Source organism: Macrosteles quadrilineatus, unplaced genomic scaffold (assembly GCF_028750875.1).
Source record: "Macrosteles quadrilineatus isolate MER2022 unplaced genomic scaffold, UCM_ALF_1.0 Scaffold_6__1_contigs__length_79288215, whole genome shotgun sequence".
NCBI lineage: Eukaryota > Metazoa > Arthropoda > Insecta > Hemiptera > Cicadellidae > Macrosteles > Macrosteles quadrilineatus.
The window spans coordinates 66,681,887-66,697,388 of record NW_026542599.1 but is presented as its reverse complement, the minus strand read 5'-3'; the positions used below and the strand labels follow the sequence as shown (position 1 = coordinate 66,697,388).

General features: G+C 34.7%; 1 protein-coding gene across 1 annotated transcript in view; it reads left to right on the top strand.

Moving 5' to 3' along the window:
- Positions 1–9,549: 9,549 nt before the first annotated feature.
- The window catches only part of LOC128996955 (uncharacterized), a 64,959-nt gene continuing 59,006 nt past the window's right edge, over positions 9,550–15,502 (top strand). The window contains exon 1 of the mRNA XM_054422508.1: positions 9,550–9,687. Within this exon, the coding sequence (XP_054278483.1) occupies positions 9,686–9,687 (2 nt within the window). The 5' untranslated portion in view covers positions 9,550–9,685. The remainder of the gene's footprint in view (positions 9,688–15,502) is intronic.

Genomic DNA, 15,502 nt, shown 5'->3' with positions numbered 1-15,502 from the left:
GAAGCCCACTTTGTTGGGCGACTGTAGGAACAATATTTAGCATTCTGAGTAAAATTTATTTGTGTTTATCTTTGTGTATATTTTTTACTTTTTCACGACAAAGAAACTTCTTTCATCTATATTGTCACTAATTGTAATGTAAAAAGATTTCATCCATTGAATTGGGATTTCTTTGTGAGCTTGTGAAGAGTGATAGGTAATAAATTTTAACAGGAAGTTAACATTGTTTATGCTCAACCGCGTTGACTATCAATGTGTATGGGCCTACAAAGTAAATAGTAAAAACATTTACAAATTTCAAGGTCTAAACTTTTATACCTAGCACATTCTAAAACGGACACTGCACTACTTTGGCAACCAATTTGAACAATGCGCGTGTTAAATTCGAACGGCTACAAAAATAAACGTGTTTTTACTGGACGTCCTGTTTATTTCTGGTTGTATTTCTTTTTCTTCTCCCCAGGACTGAAATATCCCTCCGACAAGCCAAATGGAGGTCCGATTAATTGTAGTCACAGCGATAAAGGTCCGGCGCCAAAATATCAATCTCTGTCGTGTTGGTACCGGTTGGACTGTCGTCTATTTTGTCAAGTCCACTTTATATAAATGTTGGGTTAAACGTGGGGGTATGTTTTCGTTTATAACCTTTCATTGCCACTGACAGTGATGCAACGAAAAATTGTACCCACTAATTGCGCCACTCAACAATTAAATTGGCCTGAACAGCTGATTAGTTTAGGTTCGAATCATTACAACTTTACTTCTTCTCTCTCAATCCTTGAATCTCATTGGTCCCTTACCCGTGTTGTTATGAGTAAAACCATGATAGACAAATAGAAAACTATGCTGTTATGAAAGTAAACAATGCTGTTATGTGAAACTTTTAAATTCCAAGCATTGAACTGAAACTGTTATTTAAAATATGGTCGTAGAAAAATAGTTTTTAGGCCGTGATAATAAAATAGTTCACTTCATTGAAGTCATTTGATCGATCAGAACTTAACACAGAATTTCGTTCATTTGAGCAGATCTTAACTTAAGAAGACACACGAGTTGCAAGTGTGAAAATCGATTGAGTCGGTTCTATAGTACAAAGGTAGTTTGTGCTGAGGTGCGTAGCGGAACGGTCACAAAGGATACCCTCGAACGTGTAAATGTGTGTGTGTGTAGGTGCGTGTGTGCGTGAGTTCCCAGGCCAGATTCTCACAGAACCATTAGTAGTCAGTGATGCCAATTGGAGTGAAGTTACTCTAGTGTGAAGGAAGGAGCTCAGGGTAACCACCGGACCTAGGAAACATGGGATAGGGAGATGGAGTTCTGATAGCCTTCGAGTCTTCTCACGTGGGCGAGATCTTCCTCGTCGGAGTCCGGCTCGTAGGTCTCTACGAAGTCGTCAACAACCTCGCAGAAGTCCTCATCGTAGACATCTGGGTGAGGGGAAAACTGGTCTTTCAGCGAGTCGGCGAAGGTCTCAACAAACACTCCTGCGTGAGGCTGGCCCACTTCCCCGACACCTGGAAGCTGGCGAACGTCATCCTCATCCCCAAGCCCGGCAAGGACCACATCTTCCCCGAGAACCACAGGCTCTCCGACAGGCGACAGATTCACCCTGGTACGTGAGGAACTCCGTCATCAGAGACTCCGCAGCCATCACGACTCTCCGAGACTTCATCGACGGCCTTCGAGCAAGACTTGAAGAGACGGCGGATGATTCTCCGTGGGAGCACGTCAGTGACATGGTTGCTGAGGATGTTCCCCAGCTCCAACCCCGGATCCACGACTAACCTCTGGAACGACGTTGACGTCTACAGGTAGCTGAGCTACCAGGGCTTGGACCCACAGCTTCCCAGAAGTATATACGAGATGTGGCGCTAGTCACCACAGTCACACAGACTTGGACTCGAGTCTGCTGGTGTCAGGTTCAAGAATCAGCAATGTTCCTTGTGCTTTATGGTCTGTGTGGTGGAACCTGTCCCCTGTATCTGGGTACTGCCGTACTGCCAGTGGCCAAAAGTATATGGCTCGAACTACTCAAGTAAAGGAGGGTCAGGAGACAGGTTCCATCATACAGACCATAAGACGTTTCAATGATTATGAAACCTCTTTTCGTGCACGGTGTCGAAGACATCCTTATAGAATGAAACAGAGGAATCAATGAACCTCTTTCAATTGCACAGAGTTCCATGAAACCTAAACTAGGGTTTTTAGTGGCACAATTTTCTTAACACTCAAACAAATACGAGGTTCCCCTTTGAGTTATATCTCCTGTCACCCCGAAACTCGGAACTTACTCAATTTGGTCACTATTTGCCTATATATTTAGAATATTGGATGAAAAGTCATGCGAGAGTCGATTTCCGTGCACCCATCATACCCTTAGAATATTTTTATGGTGTGTTGTATCCGTGGAATTCCTTAAAAGAATATCGGTGCTTCACCATCGATTAATATTTTGAACATTTCGTACTCGCAAACCTAAACACACACTCCCACCTAAAAATACGATTTTCAGCTATTTTAGAACACCGTACAGAAAGTTTGGTTGTCATCCGAAAGACTCAACAAATTAATCTGACTATTAAAATTGATTCTAAAATGAGATCACCATGAAACCGTTCATAGATATATAGATGCATTAAAATCGTGAACATTCAACGACTATCTCTAGTACTCCATTAAGAATTCAACTACAACTCCGTTGGCCGGGAAACGACCATAATAAATAGTTCCTCTTTTAATTAGCAGTGCGAACAATGACCGGTTCAGGTGGGCGTTTACACACACACACACACACACACACACACACCGGCGTGGTCATTGCACCCAACACTCGGCACCCAGGCTTGATGCTGTTTTGATTGGTCTCAACGGTATAGCTTGAAACGCACGACTCTTCCCACCTCTTAACCCACAATAGTCGATCACGTAGTGTAAATAACGGTGGCCGTGGTCCACAATGTCGCCATCAGGCCGGCAAATGAGGCAGGAGAAGATGGGGACGAGTTTTGGTCACAGTTTCGATGAGAAAGGCTGTAGCTTGTTTGAAACTGGACCCAGGAGTCCCTAAGCTATCCCTAATCTAAGCCATCCCTATGATCATCAAGGAACACAGATTCCACGCTAATCTTTTGATCATTTGGATATTCGTGTTTAGTTTCCAATTACACAAAAAATACGTAGGAGATCAAGCGATAGAAGAAGTCAACAAATTGATTCAACTGAGAGGCTATGCGCATAACGTGCAAAGATATAGTATTACCATCATTCACACAGGATACGCCCTATTTAACTATGGCTACACAGGGTGGCTGAAAAGTAACTTGCCCCACCCCTTAACTTTGAACTATTTGAGATATTTGAAATTGGTTTGTGCCGTTTGTGCCCTTAAGCTTATGAAAAGTCTTATTTGTTAAGGGGCACCTATTTGAGTGAAAAGTTACTTGGTTGCCGAACTAGTTAATTGTCAATTTAAATTAAATTAGGAAATTTTAAAAACCCGGAAAATATTGAAAAACCACTTTGTCGAGAAGCTAATTGCTTGTATTAATCTGAAATATCGGTCAACTGGCTTAACGATCAAGTGGCTTGACGTTCAAGTGGCTTGACGATCAAGTGGCCTACCGAACAACACACACCCTACGTGTTTTATGCTACAACTCAAGGATAATCTCAAAACCGTACTCCGAGATTTCTCAAATGCTCCATCTACTCAAGGAAAGTACTTCTAGGAACAATCTGAGGCACGTTAGCAGGTTGCGTTGATTACACAACCCTTGTATAACGCTAGGTACGGGTATGGGTATTGGGTATGGGTATGGGTAGTCGGGACATTCCGAGGCATGAAAGGTTACAAGAACCAACCCGCCAGACTGGTTTGGCTCCCAGGACCTAACAGCCTACTTTTACTTTCATCGTTTCGGTAACAGTGCATTTCTCCCTCCACGGTCTGAGTTGGCGCTTCCAAGTAGAATCTCTAGCGCAGCTTCATCGGCCAGGGAATTATTTCCCATCTCAGATCCCTATATTGGCTAACCTGGAACCAATTTATACATTGGCCTAGAGATTAGACATTATGATCTAAATTGGTGATTGGTGGGATTTGAACCCGGTCCCTGAGACCAGTGAGGACAAATACCTCGCTCATCCATTACAGCTCCTCCAAAACGGTTGGGGAGAATCAAGTTGTGAAAAACAACTTCGGTGTATCAGCTTGCGTTAAAATATCAATCTTGAGAGAGGGTAGAAAATGCCCCGACACAGCAAACTTGCGAGCTAATTTGCATTTCTAGGTTGAATTTTCACTTAATTTTGTTCTTGTCTGACAGATTTATTCCCTATTTAAACAAAAATAGGTTTAACGAGTGGGTAGGAGGTTTGATGCTAGAGGAAGGGCAATAAAGTGTGTGTGTGTTTTTTACAAATAAAATGATAATAAATTAATATGATGGTAATAGGACTATTCACACTAATCACACTTCGATACCGACTGTGGGCTTTGTCCCTTTGGCTTTTAAAGTTCTGAGGTGAGGATTTTAAAAGTAAATACAGATTGATTGGTCTCCATGGCTGCAATGAGAACCATCACAATGTTTACATATGCTTTGACATTTCAGTGTAAACAAGAAGAACTTCCAAAGTGCATATTTCACAACTTCAGACAGCTGATCCAAAGAAATGAAATATAATATTTTTTGCAGCTATGTGTGAGGTTTATTTGATCTAAAACTTTATCATAGATTATTTTTCTAAGACAATGTCAATGATTATGGAAATTAAAAAAAAAAATCTATAGCCTACGCTGTATCAACTTAGGCTCTGCTTTCGATTTTTAAAAGTGTATAAGTTATGAAAATAATTTTATTGATATATTTTCATGAACATAGTATGAAAACTACAATGTATAGATATTTTGTATAAATTATAAGAATTTGTAAATAAACTGCTTAACATGTGTTGGATCAACTTAATAACATAACTCCCACTTCACATTGACTATTTTACATTTTGCTAAATTTAGTCATTGTGTTTTGCTACACACCTATACCATAGATAAAACATACTCTATACTTAAATTAATCTAAAGAATGTCATAAATAACTAAATTGTACGCCTTTGAGAAACCAATATTTAACTAATGTATAAATAAAATATATATTTAAAATTGTACGTGATCTATTCCGATGTGACGGTTTTAGGCCCAAATAATCATCCAACGTTTGTAAAATTTAATCATCTAGCAATTGGTAGCCTTGAGCAGTTAGCTGAGGCCTCCAGTGTTTTAATTTCTCCGCGGAACCTGGTTAGTCTTTCCCCAACTTATTAAACGACAGATGAAAAGGAAAGTTATATTTCAGAACGACATTTGCTTTCCCGTAATTACGGCAACTTCTTCTCACTCCCTCAAGATATGTTTACATTCGCTTTCAAACGTTTTTTGCCAGGCGAATCCCAAGGCAGAAAGCTCGATTACCCGTCAGAGTAATTATGCGGTGATTGGGGATTACTGAGGGAAATTTTGAATCCTTGAGGAAAATTAATCTCTGTTGGAAATCATATGGGAGATAATTGGGAAAATTTGCATTGCATGATTAATTACGTAAATTAAAGATCATCCAGATATAAGTCTTTTACGTGTTAAAAATATACTTTCTTGATGTATTTGTTATGCATTTGAAAAACGTTAGAATTTTGCTATCTGTAGATATAAGCTAATTATCTTTACAAGCAACGAGTTGTTGGCCCGTCCTACGTACGGGAATCGAGTAGTCCATTAAAACTGTATATAGTGAGTCTATTACTATACTCTGTCTGAATTTAATGTGCGGTTGAAGGAAAAATTTGTTTTCCCCTGTTTTCTCCCTGGCCCCTGCCACCACAACATATTAGCCTACAGCTGATTCATACTGTTTATAATTTTACCACAGTTGTCACTTTGTTTACATTTTAGTAGTAAACAACATTGTGATTATTCTGATGGTATTTTTTTGCAGTTTAATATTATTCAGTCTGTGTTATTATAAGGTGCCAAGACATTATTACAATTTTTAGAGTGTACAATTATTAAAAAAAAGCATTTATTATAAATCTGCAGGATGACACTGACTCTACTTTCCAGTTGAGAGTGAATTATGTAATGGAAAGTCTCCAGTACTTTTTTAACGTCCACATTACAAGTAACATTTGTTAAATTTACACCATATTGTGTTCATTTTGTGGTTTAATATATGTTTTAAAAATCAAATTAAATTTATATGTTTTTACGAGATTTGTTTTCTATTTGGTGTGTACTAAGGCATATTGGCCTTTTATTATTAAGGATTTGAAATATTTACGGAAAGTAAATAAAAGAAACGTCTTATAACACTTAAAACATATATTTACGCTTATACTGTTACTCACAAGACGGTAAATATACAAAAACGATGGTATATTTACCGTCTTGTGAGTAACAGTATAAGCGTAAATATATGTTTTAAGTGTTATAAGACGTTTCTTTTATTTACTTCCCGTAAATTTAATAACACGTACAATGCTGATCAAGAAGTTATTTGAAATATTTATACAATTAGTAAACGATGAAAAATGCATAAACTTTAATATAGCTGTTACATACAAATGGTTTAATTTGTGTGTATCTCCAAACATAACTCGTTCATTCAAATAGTATGATCAATTTGTTATGTTAGTTTATCCTCAGTAAAAGAAAATTGAATGCTCCTACTTGTCATTTACCTAGCGAGTTTAATGTTGTAAACTGATTATTCAGGCATAAACAGGATAACCCAATGGTTTTCATCCTGATCTGACCTTAGGGCTCCGCTAGAGACATTGGCAAAGTTCCTATTACCGACGGTATTAAAATAACAACTAAATAAAGAAGTGAAGAATCGCTTTAAAATTTTGAAACCAGTTCACCACGATATTAACTAATTTAATAATGTATAGTTACATTACCAGAACTGAAATTGTATTTAAAACAATCCATCAAACCATCAAAAGCAAAAATGTTAGTCCAGGATTATGTATATATATTACATTATAACAAAACTTTTAGTGAAATTAAAATTGACACGTAGATTATTTATTGTTCAAATAAATCTTATTGTTTTATTATGTGTGTAAATCAATCATAATAAACAAATGCTTCCTAAAAACCTGTCTGCAATATAAAACAGATGATTGTTACAGGGGATTTCAGTGTAGAAAAGGGTAAATGAGTGGGAGATTTACCATGATAGGGAAATCATATGTTGAATTCCAACCGCACAATTATTTTAGACAGACTATAATTCAAGCATAGTTTAAGCAGTTCAAAATTTATGAAAAGAAAAGGCTGCCAAGAAGAATTAAAACATGTGATCATTGTTATTTTCCCAACCTTTCCTCAAAAAGTCGAGTAGTAAAATTATTTTCATAAGCTTTTTTTTTAAGACTCGTGAGCAGAGAATGAGAATCCTACTTATTTCCTATAATCTTTGACTATAATTACCTTAGTATCCAATAGTCAATGCTATAATCAATGACAAAACCACAGAGTAAATAAACTAACCTCATAGTTCTATAGAATTTTTTTTTTTTATTCACCCAGCTGTTATAACAAACTATATATAGTTGTAACAAATTATATTACACTAAAACTAACTAAATATTTTATAGACTGCTCAAAAAATTAAATTAGATCATCTAGTATTTTACTATGTATATTTTAATAATCTCTTATCCTCTTACCGAATAAATGATTATAGCATTACGCATAGTATAAATAAGTCAATTCTACGTATGTCATTTCATTTTCATCCAAATGCTGAATTTGAGTCGAAAACGCTTAATGCTTACAGCTGTTAAAGCAAATGGTATTATACCAAAAGCTAGAGTAGAATGTTAGCGTCGGCTGCTAGACTTTAAAAAATTTTAAACTCAATTTCTAAGAAACTGAAACCCTAAGCTAAAATTATGGCTTCGACATTCCCTAGTTCTCAAAATTGTCTTTCTTTTGACACAAAAATCATGAAAATCCGTCGAGTGGTTGATTCAGAATCGTGAGGTTTTACAAATATTTAACTCTATAGAAATGCAACTTATATAATATTTTGGGTAAAGTGCTGTTATTTATTTATAAAATTGTATTTAATAAAATTTTATAAATCAATAACTGTTATTTATGTAAACATTACATTTTAATGTTTACAAGAAATGTTCAAATGATTACAATTTGAAAAAACCCTTTTGGAACGACTTATTTAAGGATTTTTAAACGATATTTTTTAGTAAATATTTTAATGTAAACAGGTTTTCTACAGCGGGAGTATTAAAATCTCTAATAAGTTTTCATTGTTTGTCGTTTGACAAAGTCACTTTTCTAAAATATCTCGATTATAACATTTGAAACTCTAGTAAATACAGCAACAGTTTGGAACAAACATTAAATAACCCTGAGTACATAAAATGTCACCGAACGAAACAATTTTACAGCTGTTTTATTAACACTGAGATGGGTCGGCAGATAAGAAATTAACTATGTAAGAATTTGCAACATTTAAATTTTAAAAGTCTTGAATGGGAAGCCGAGGTCAAGGCTGGCCCGTGGGTGTCCAGTGTTGCCAGCGGTACGATAATCCAGTCGACGATACGATAATTTCCCCATCAGTACGATGATGTATTTTTATGGTGCAAATCTCTTCCATGTGTATTAGTGAGTTTAAGAACATTTCAAATTTGGCTACGATAATTTTGGCTTTCTGATTGTGATAATGAGCCAAAATTCACGTCTTGTTAGGTAACACAACCCTCTATGTTTTATAAACAAGACAGCTTCAAAATGTCTAAGTTTTGTCCCAGTATATTCGGTTGTGTTCCTATTATTCCAAAGGACAAAAAATAATAGGAAGATTTTTGAACATGTCTTATTCATGGCAGGCTATTTAAATTTAAATCCAAACACTTTGTGTTCGCTGTACAGTAGCAGAAAACCTGACCTTAAATCCATTTATAATATAAATTTTATATTATTTTCAAAATCTATAGGAAAAATCCAAAATAGTAATGCTTATTATGCAGGTTTGCTGCAACGAGAGTATTATTTACGCCTACGTACCTACGTATGAGTTCTTCGCTACTTCTAATAAACTTACTTTTTATCAATTAATTAAAAAAATGCTGAATTGAATTCCATTCAAAACCACAAAATGTAAGTCAAGAAGGATTTATAAATGGTTTGACAACAATATTTAAAATACAGTAGTCTGAACTAAACTCGAGAAATTAAAAAACTTAAAAATTAGCCACTAAACAAAATATTGTATTATTTCTAAAAATGTACTAATATGGATTCCAAATATACTTGTTACTACACATAAACAACTTTAAACCTCATAAGCCATTAATTTTCGTGAATCGTAAGTATTTACTTGTATGAGCACAAGATCTATCGAATCAAACTACCATAATTTTTAGGGCACCATAATTTTACTAAGCGTACGATAATTTTGTGCCTTGCGCACGATAATTTCCCATCGCGAGGGCATTGGTGCTATTCCTGCACTGGCCGGCCCGGCACTACTTGTGGTGTTCGGTTCGTCGGCGAAAGATCTTATCTTTGTGCCGTGCTCGGTCATTTCCATATTTTTACGGTGTTTTGTTTGTGTGTGTGGTGGAAAACTGGTGTGGATATACGAACTGAACATCAATGTAAGTAACCATTTTGAAAATATGTATAGTTTTTCCTTGAGTTTTTATACATTAGTTAGTATAATTTAAATAGTAGGCCTAGTTGTTTTGGAAATGGGAAATGATTCGCCCCTATTAGTTTAAATTTTTTTAGTTATTGGTGAATGTTATTAGGTTATGTGTAAAAACTATTCGTAAACCTTTTTAAAATTTGAAAAGAATCTGCATAACATTTTTAAAAGATGGTCTGGACTTTACCACAAGATAGAGAACAATAATTAAAGAAGTCAGTCCCACATTCTTTTTTAGATAAAATTAATTTATCTACATTTTCTTACGATAAGGGCTAAATTAACCAAGAATTCTGTAGCAAATATATTTTCCTGATAACATAGTTTTGTTTATTTATTTTATGTTTTGAAATCACAAAAGATGGGACATAATAAGTTGTCATAAGATAGCACGGAATCATCAAAAACAGTTGGGGAGAAGTCCTGATTAATTAAAAATAAAACTTATCTACCTCTTGTCTACCGAAAAGAGCTATAAACTGTATTTTGAATTTCGTCGCAATCCATTGTCGGAAAACACAATTTAACTTTTACGTAAAATAAAGGTTAACATGCAGACTTAAATAAAGTATGATGATCAAGTATATAAATTGATTTCACAATTGAGTGAATTTAATGAACCATTGTTACAGAGAAAAAAGGTTACCGATATGAATTCAGCTTTTTAGGTTAGTTTGTTTGGGTTATCTCTTTTCCAATTCTTCATTTCAATTATGAGTTCAGTAATAATTTAAATGCACTCTCAGAATCGTTTTAAACAGCGGTTTTCAGAATGGCAAAGTAGTCTCGTCCATGGTCTTGTTTTCGTCTACCTTGTTTGGATTTTTCGTCAAATAGGATTTCTGTCTAATTATACGCAAACGAATACTTGTGAAAACTGTAATGTCTCAATATGTTACGTTCATTAATTATTTGTCATTGTTTGGTTATTTGTCATTTTATTCTATATTCCTAATCCAAATAATCTTCAAAGAAAAACACTAAGATTACTATTAAACTAGTTTACGTAAAATCTGTTATAAACCTCTTAGTACTGATTAGGGATTCATGAAAGGCCATCACATTGTGATTTAGCTTAAACTATATGTGAATTCAGCGTTCAAATCAGCGTGTATTTTTGCTAGGTAGAAATAAACCGTTATTATTGGTGATCAAAATAAATTTTAAGTAAATATTATAGATTTGTATCAGGTTTGATGTAAGTTAAATCAGCATTACCGGTAATTATTTTTGTTTGAAATGTTAAGTGTTTATAATTCTTGTATGTAAATAGGTTATGTAATCAAAATACAAGATAAATTCTACTGAAACTGATAAAATACCTATGATTAGAATTATTATAAAATCTATTGCTTAATTTTCTATTCCTTCCATAATACAATTAATTAGGGTTATAGTATAATTGCTGTGAGTTCGAGGCATGCTTCAGATATCGTCACATAACATCTGCACTCAGAAACAATGTACAATTGTCCTGTAACCCCCTTGTCAGCAGACCTGCGTGCCGATTGGTAAACTTTAAATCCGCTTAACCGAGAGGGCTTCCCTGAAATCATTGACGTACACAGATTTGTACTTGAACTCACGTGATTCGTGCTTGCTATCTTGCATAATGTTGTACCTATTTTACCCTTAGTTTCGTTTTATTTAGGTTTGTTAAAGTTAAGTTGGATTATTTAGAGTAAAAAACGTATTATGTTTTTATTGTTTACAAAACAAGATCTTAATACAAAAATTATAGATCTTTGTAAACTTAAGTCCTTTGAAAAGAAAAAAGTTTGTACTTGGTAGAAAAAATTCAAGACGTCGATTAATATAGAAAATAGTGAAACAAAAATTTCTCTAGAAACTTTTAACAAAACATATGCGCTGCAACAATATCAATAACGCATGAAATCACGCTTCTTCTAAGGTACATTAATATATCTTTGTGTTAGTTATGAACGAACAGGCTTTGCTGGCCTTTAACTGAACACAGCTGATGCAACAATGGAAGCTGTCAGAGAATAAACTCAATGGACGATCTGTAGGCGTTCAGGAAACAATATTTTCATTTTACTCCGCCATTGTATAGGCATTTTATCTATGGCATAGGTAAAGGAGACGAGTTTATGGGAATAGTTGTTCCACTTTGTGACAGGATAGCTGATTTGAAGCAATTGCCCAGAATTTTGCTTGAAAGTAAATAACAACTAAACACATGTGTCAGAAAATGCGTACGTTTGAAATAACACCTGTTGATTAAATAACATACACATGTTCCTATGTAATAGTATATTACGTTACTAGTCCTGAAAATAAGTGTTTACCGGACGAGTGTGGTCGTTCCCGTGCGAGACGAAGTCGAGTACGGGATTACCATACGAGTCCGGTACACACATTTTGGACGAGTGACGTACGATAGTTTACGCCATACTACTAAATCTGTACAAATCCTTATATATTTCCACCAACTAAAGGACTAAAAATCACTAGTCATTGAGAGGTTATGTTTTTGTTTATAACCACTCATTGCCACCTAAATACTAAATACAGTGTAATCAGCTGATTGGTGTCCGGTAAAACTCATTGCAGTACAGTAGTACGCAATGAAACCCCATTTAAATAAGCTGGCGGCAAGCAGCTGTTTTCTGAACTAAATACTTGCGTGGGAAGTTCGTCAAAATAATGTAGTGTGGCGTAAACATACTAACTACTAATAGCCCAGTCACTTTAGGTAAGAACCTAGACATGAAAGATGTAAAGCTGATTTTTTGCATGGTGATAGTATATAATAGGAAAGGTGTTTTCTGAAAGTTCCCTGAATTTCTCCCCCTTGCTTCCCCTTAAACCCCCCCCCTCCCCCGAAACACCAGGTTGAAAGTGTAGTGTTTAACTAAATCACCTATATCTTTTGATGTAAACGAGCTATCAGCATAATTGTTTTTTCTTTGAACTCCCCGTTAAATCTACTTTAATAAAATAACCTTACACGTAGCATTATCTCTATTGGGTGGGATTTTATATGTGATACAAAATAAATATTATTTTATTTAAAACGTGAAGTTGTAGATTAAGCCAAACGTCGGTTTTGCAGTAGGTAGTACGTCAATGTAACAACACTTTTTACCTGTTTGATGAGCTTTCCAAAAATGTATAACAATATATATTTTAATTTAAATTGTTACCGAATGAAGCCATTTAAATACATGCTTCAAACAGCCACAAAGCGCATTTAGCGTACCATTCCAACTTGTCCAGTAAATATCTATTCTATTATATACAGGGTTAGTAAAAAGTGTGGAGACCCCCTGTACATTTTTTTAACGGCCCATACTAAAAAAACTAAACTCGGCACACCTTTATTGCATGTTATGAAGTACTTTTTGGGAATAACCGCCACTTGATGATCATCCCCAAAATGGGGGATTTTAGGGGAAACTCTAAAATTTCAAATTTTAAGCCCCATTGAGTGACCCCTCATTTTGAAGGTCCTGGTAAAAGAAAGCCAACAACGCAAATTAGAGGTATCTACCTCAATCCAGTAAAAAATGGCAGCCAATTGAAATTCTCAGAAGTTAAATTTAACTTACAGCTTTTCAAGTCTGGAGACCCCCTGTAAATTTTGTAACGGCTCACACTAGGAAAACTAAACTCTACACACCTTTTTGGCATGTTATGAAGTACTTTTGAAGCCTAATAGCCACTTGGTTACCAAACCCAAAATGGGGGAAACTCAAAAACTTTAAATGATAAGCCCCATCGAGTGACCCCTCATTTTGAAGATCATAATAAAAGAAAACTAGCAAACTAGAGGTCTCTATCTTAACACAGTAAAATATGGCAGCCAATTTAATATTAAATTGCAAGTTATTTCTGATTTCTAAAGATTTCAATCAGCTTCCATTTTTTACTGGATTGAGATAGAAACCTCTAGTTTGCGTTGTTAGTTTTCTTTGACCAGGACCTTCAAAATGAGGGGCCACTCAATGGGGCTTAACATTTAAAATGTGGTTTTTAAAGGGTTGTTTGAGTTTCCCCCAAAATCCCCCATTTTGGGGATGTACACCAAGTGGTGGTTATGCCCAAAAAGTACTTCATAACATGCCATAAAGGTGTGCCCAGTTTATTTTTTCTAGTATGGGCCGTTAAAAAAATAACAGGGGGTCTCCACACTTTTTACTAACCCTGTATAATTCAGTTTTAAAAATATTTGTACAACTAAATCTAGAGTTCTACTGGACCGATTTTATAATTATTGTGTCGTTGGAAAGCTTAATTCATGTAAATTTGCAAATAATTATGAAAGTTTGTTTTTGTTATGATTTATGGTGAAAAAAAAAATGTTTTCCATAAGAAATACATTGAAAACTGTGTTTTTCACACGTTTTATTTGGGTGCGACTTTTGGCTACTTATTTTGAGTATTTCCAAAAAGTGCATGGTACCAATTTGTAGGAAATGTTATTCTCTTTCAGAATATCACCTTCCACTCTGGTGGATTTCCTCACCATTTAAAAGTTATTTGCTAAAAGGCTAAGCAACCTCTGAATTTATAGTAATGATAAAATACTGAGTAAGGGATATTTTCGTTAAACTTTGTACAACTAAATCTAGACTTCTACTAGACCGATTTTGTTAATTAATGGGTCATTGGAAAGCCTAATTCATGTAGATTTGCAAATAATTATGAAAGTGTGATTTTATCAAATATTTGTGGTGAAAGTTTCTTTTTTCAAGTTTCTGTTTTCAAGTTTCTATTTGTAGCAAGCTTTTGCCTGCCTTTATTAAGAATTTTAAAAAAATGCATGGTAGTTATTTGTAGTAAATTGTATTCTCTTTCAGAATATCACATCCACTTTGGTAGATTTTCCCTCCATTTAAAAGTTATTGGTAATAAGCTAAGTGATCTACAAATTTCAAGTGGTGAGAAAATACTAAATTGTTTTTTTTTTAACTTTGTACAACTAAATTGATTGTATAAATGATTGTATAAAGCATTGATTGTATAAATTCACTCCCACCCTTCATTGACGAAGGAACTGAGGATGATGAGGGAAAAGAAAGTTGATATGTACTGTATTGTTTATGCCTTACTTAAGTGTTTTTTAACTGTAGGCTAATTAAACCTGTTGAGCATATATTTGCCTTTTCTTATAACTACCGATTACTTAATTTTTAATCCTTGTGAGTACTTATTTTCTTACTATTTTTGTAATTCAGTGTTCTTATTTTGCTTGTTAAACATTCACACAGGGTGTGTAAACAATAAATAAATAAAAAGTAATCATTTAGTAATATTTACTGAACAATTTGGAATGATGTGCTAAGTGAAGCATGGATTTAAATAGCTTCATTCGGTAACAACTTAAATTAAAATATATGTTGTTATACATTTTTGGAAAGCTCATAAAATAGGTAAAAAGTTTTGTTTCAAACAAATTGACGTACGACCTACTGCAAAAACCAGGGTTTGACCTAATCTACAATTTTATGTAAAAAAATAATATTTTTTGTTATATCACAGATATAAACCCATCCAATAGAGATAATGCTACATGTAAGGTTATTTTATTAAAGTAAATTTTACGGGGAGTTCAAAGAAAAAATAATTATGCTGATAGCTCGTTTACATCAAAAGATATAGGTGATTTAGTAAAACACTACACTTTCAACCTGGTGTTTTGGGGGAGGGGGGGTTTTAAGGGGAAGCAAGGGGGGGAAATTCGGGGAACTTTCAGAAAACACCCTTCCTATCATACACTATCACCATGCAAAAAATCAGCT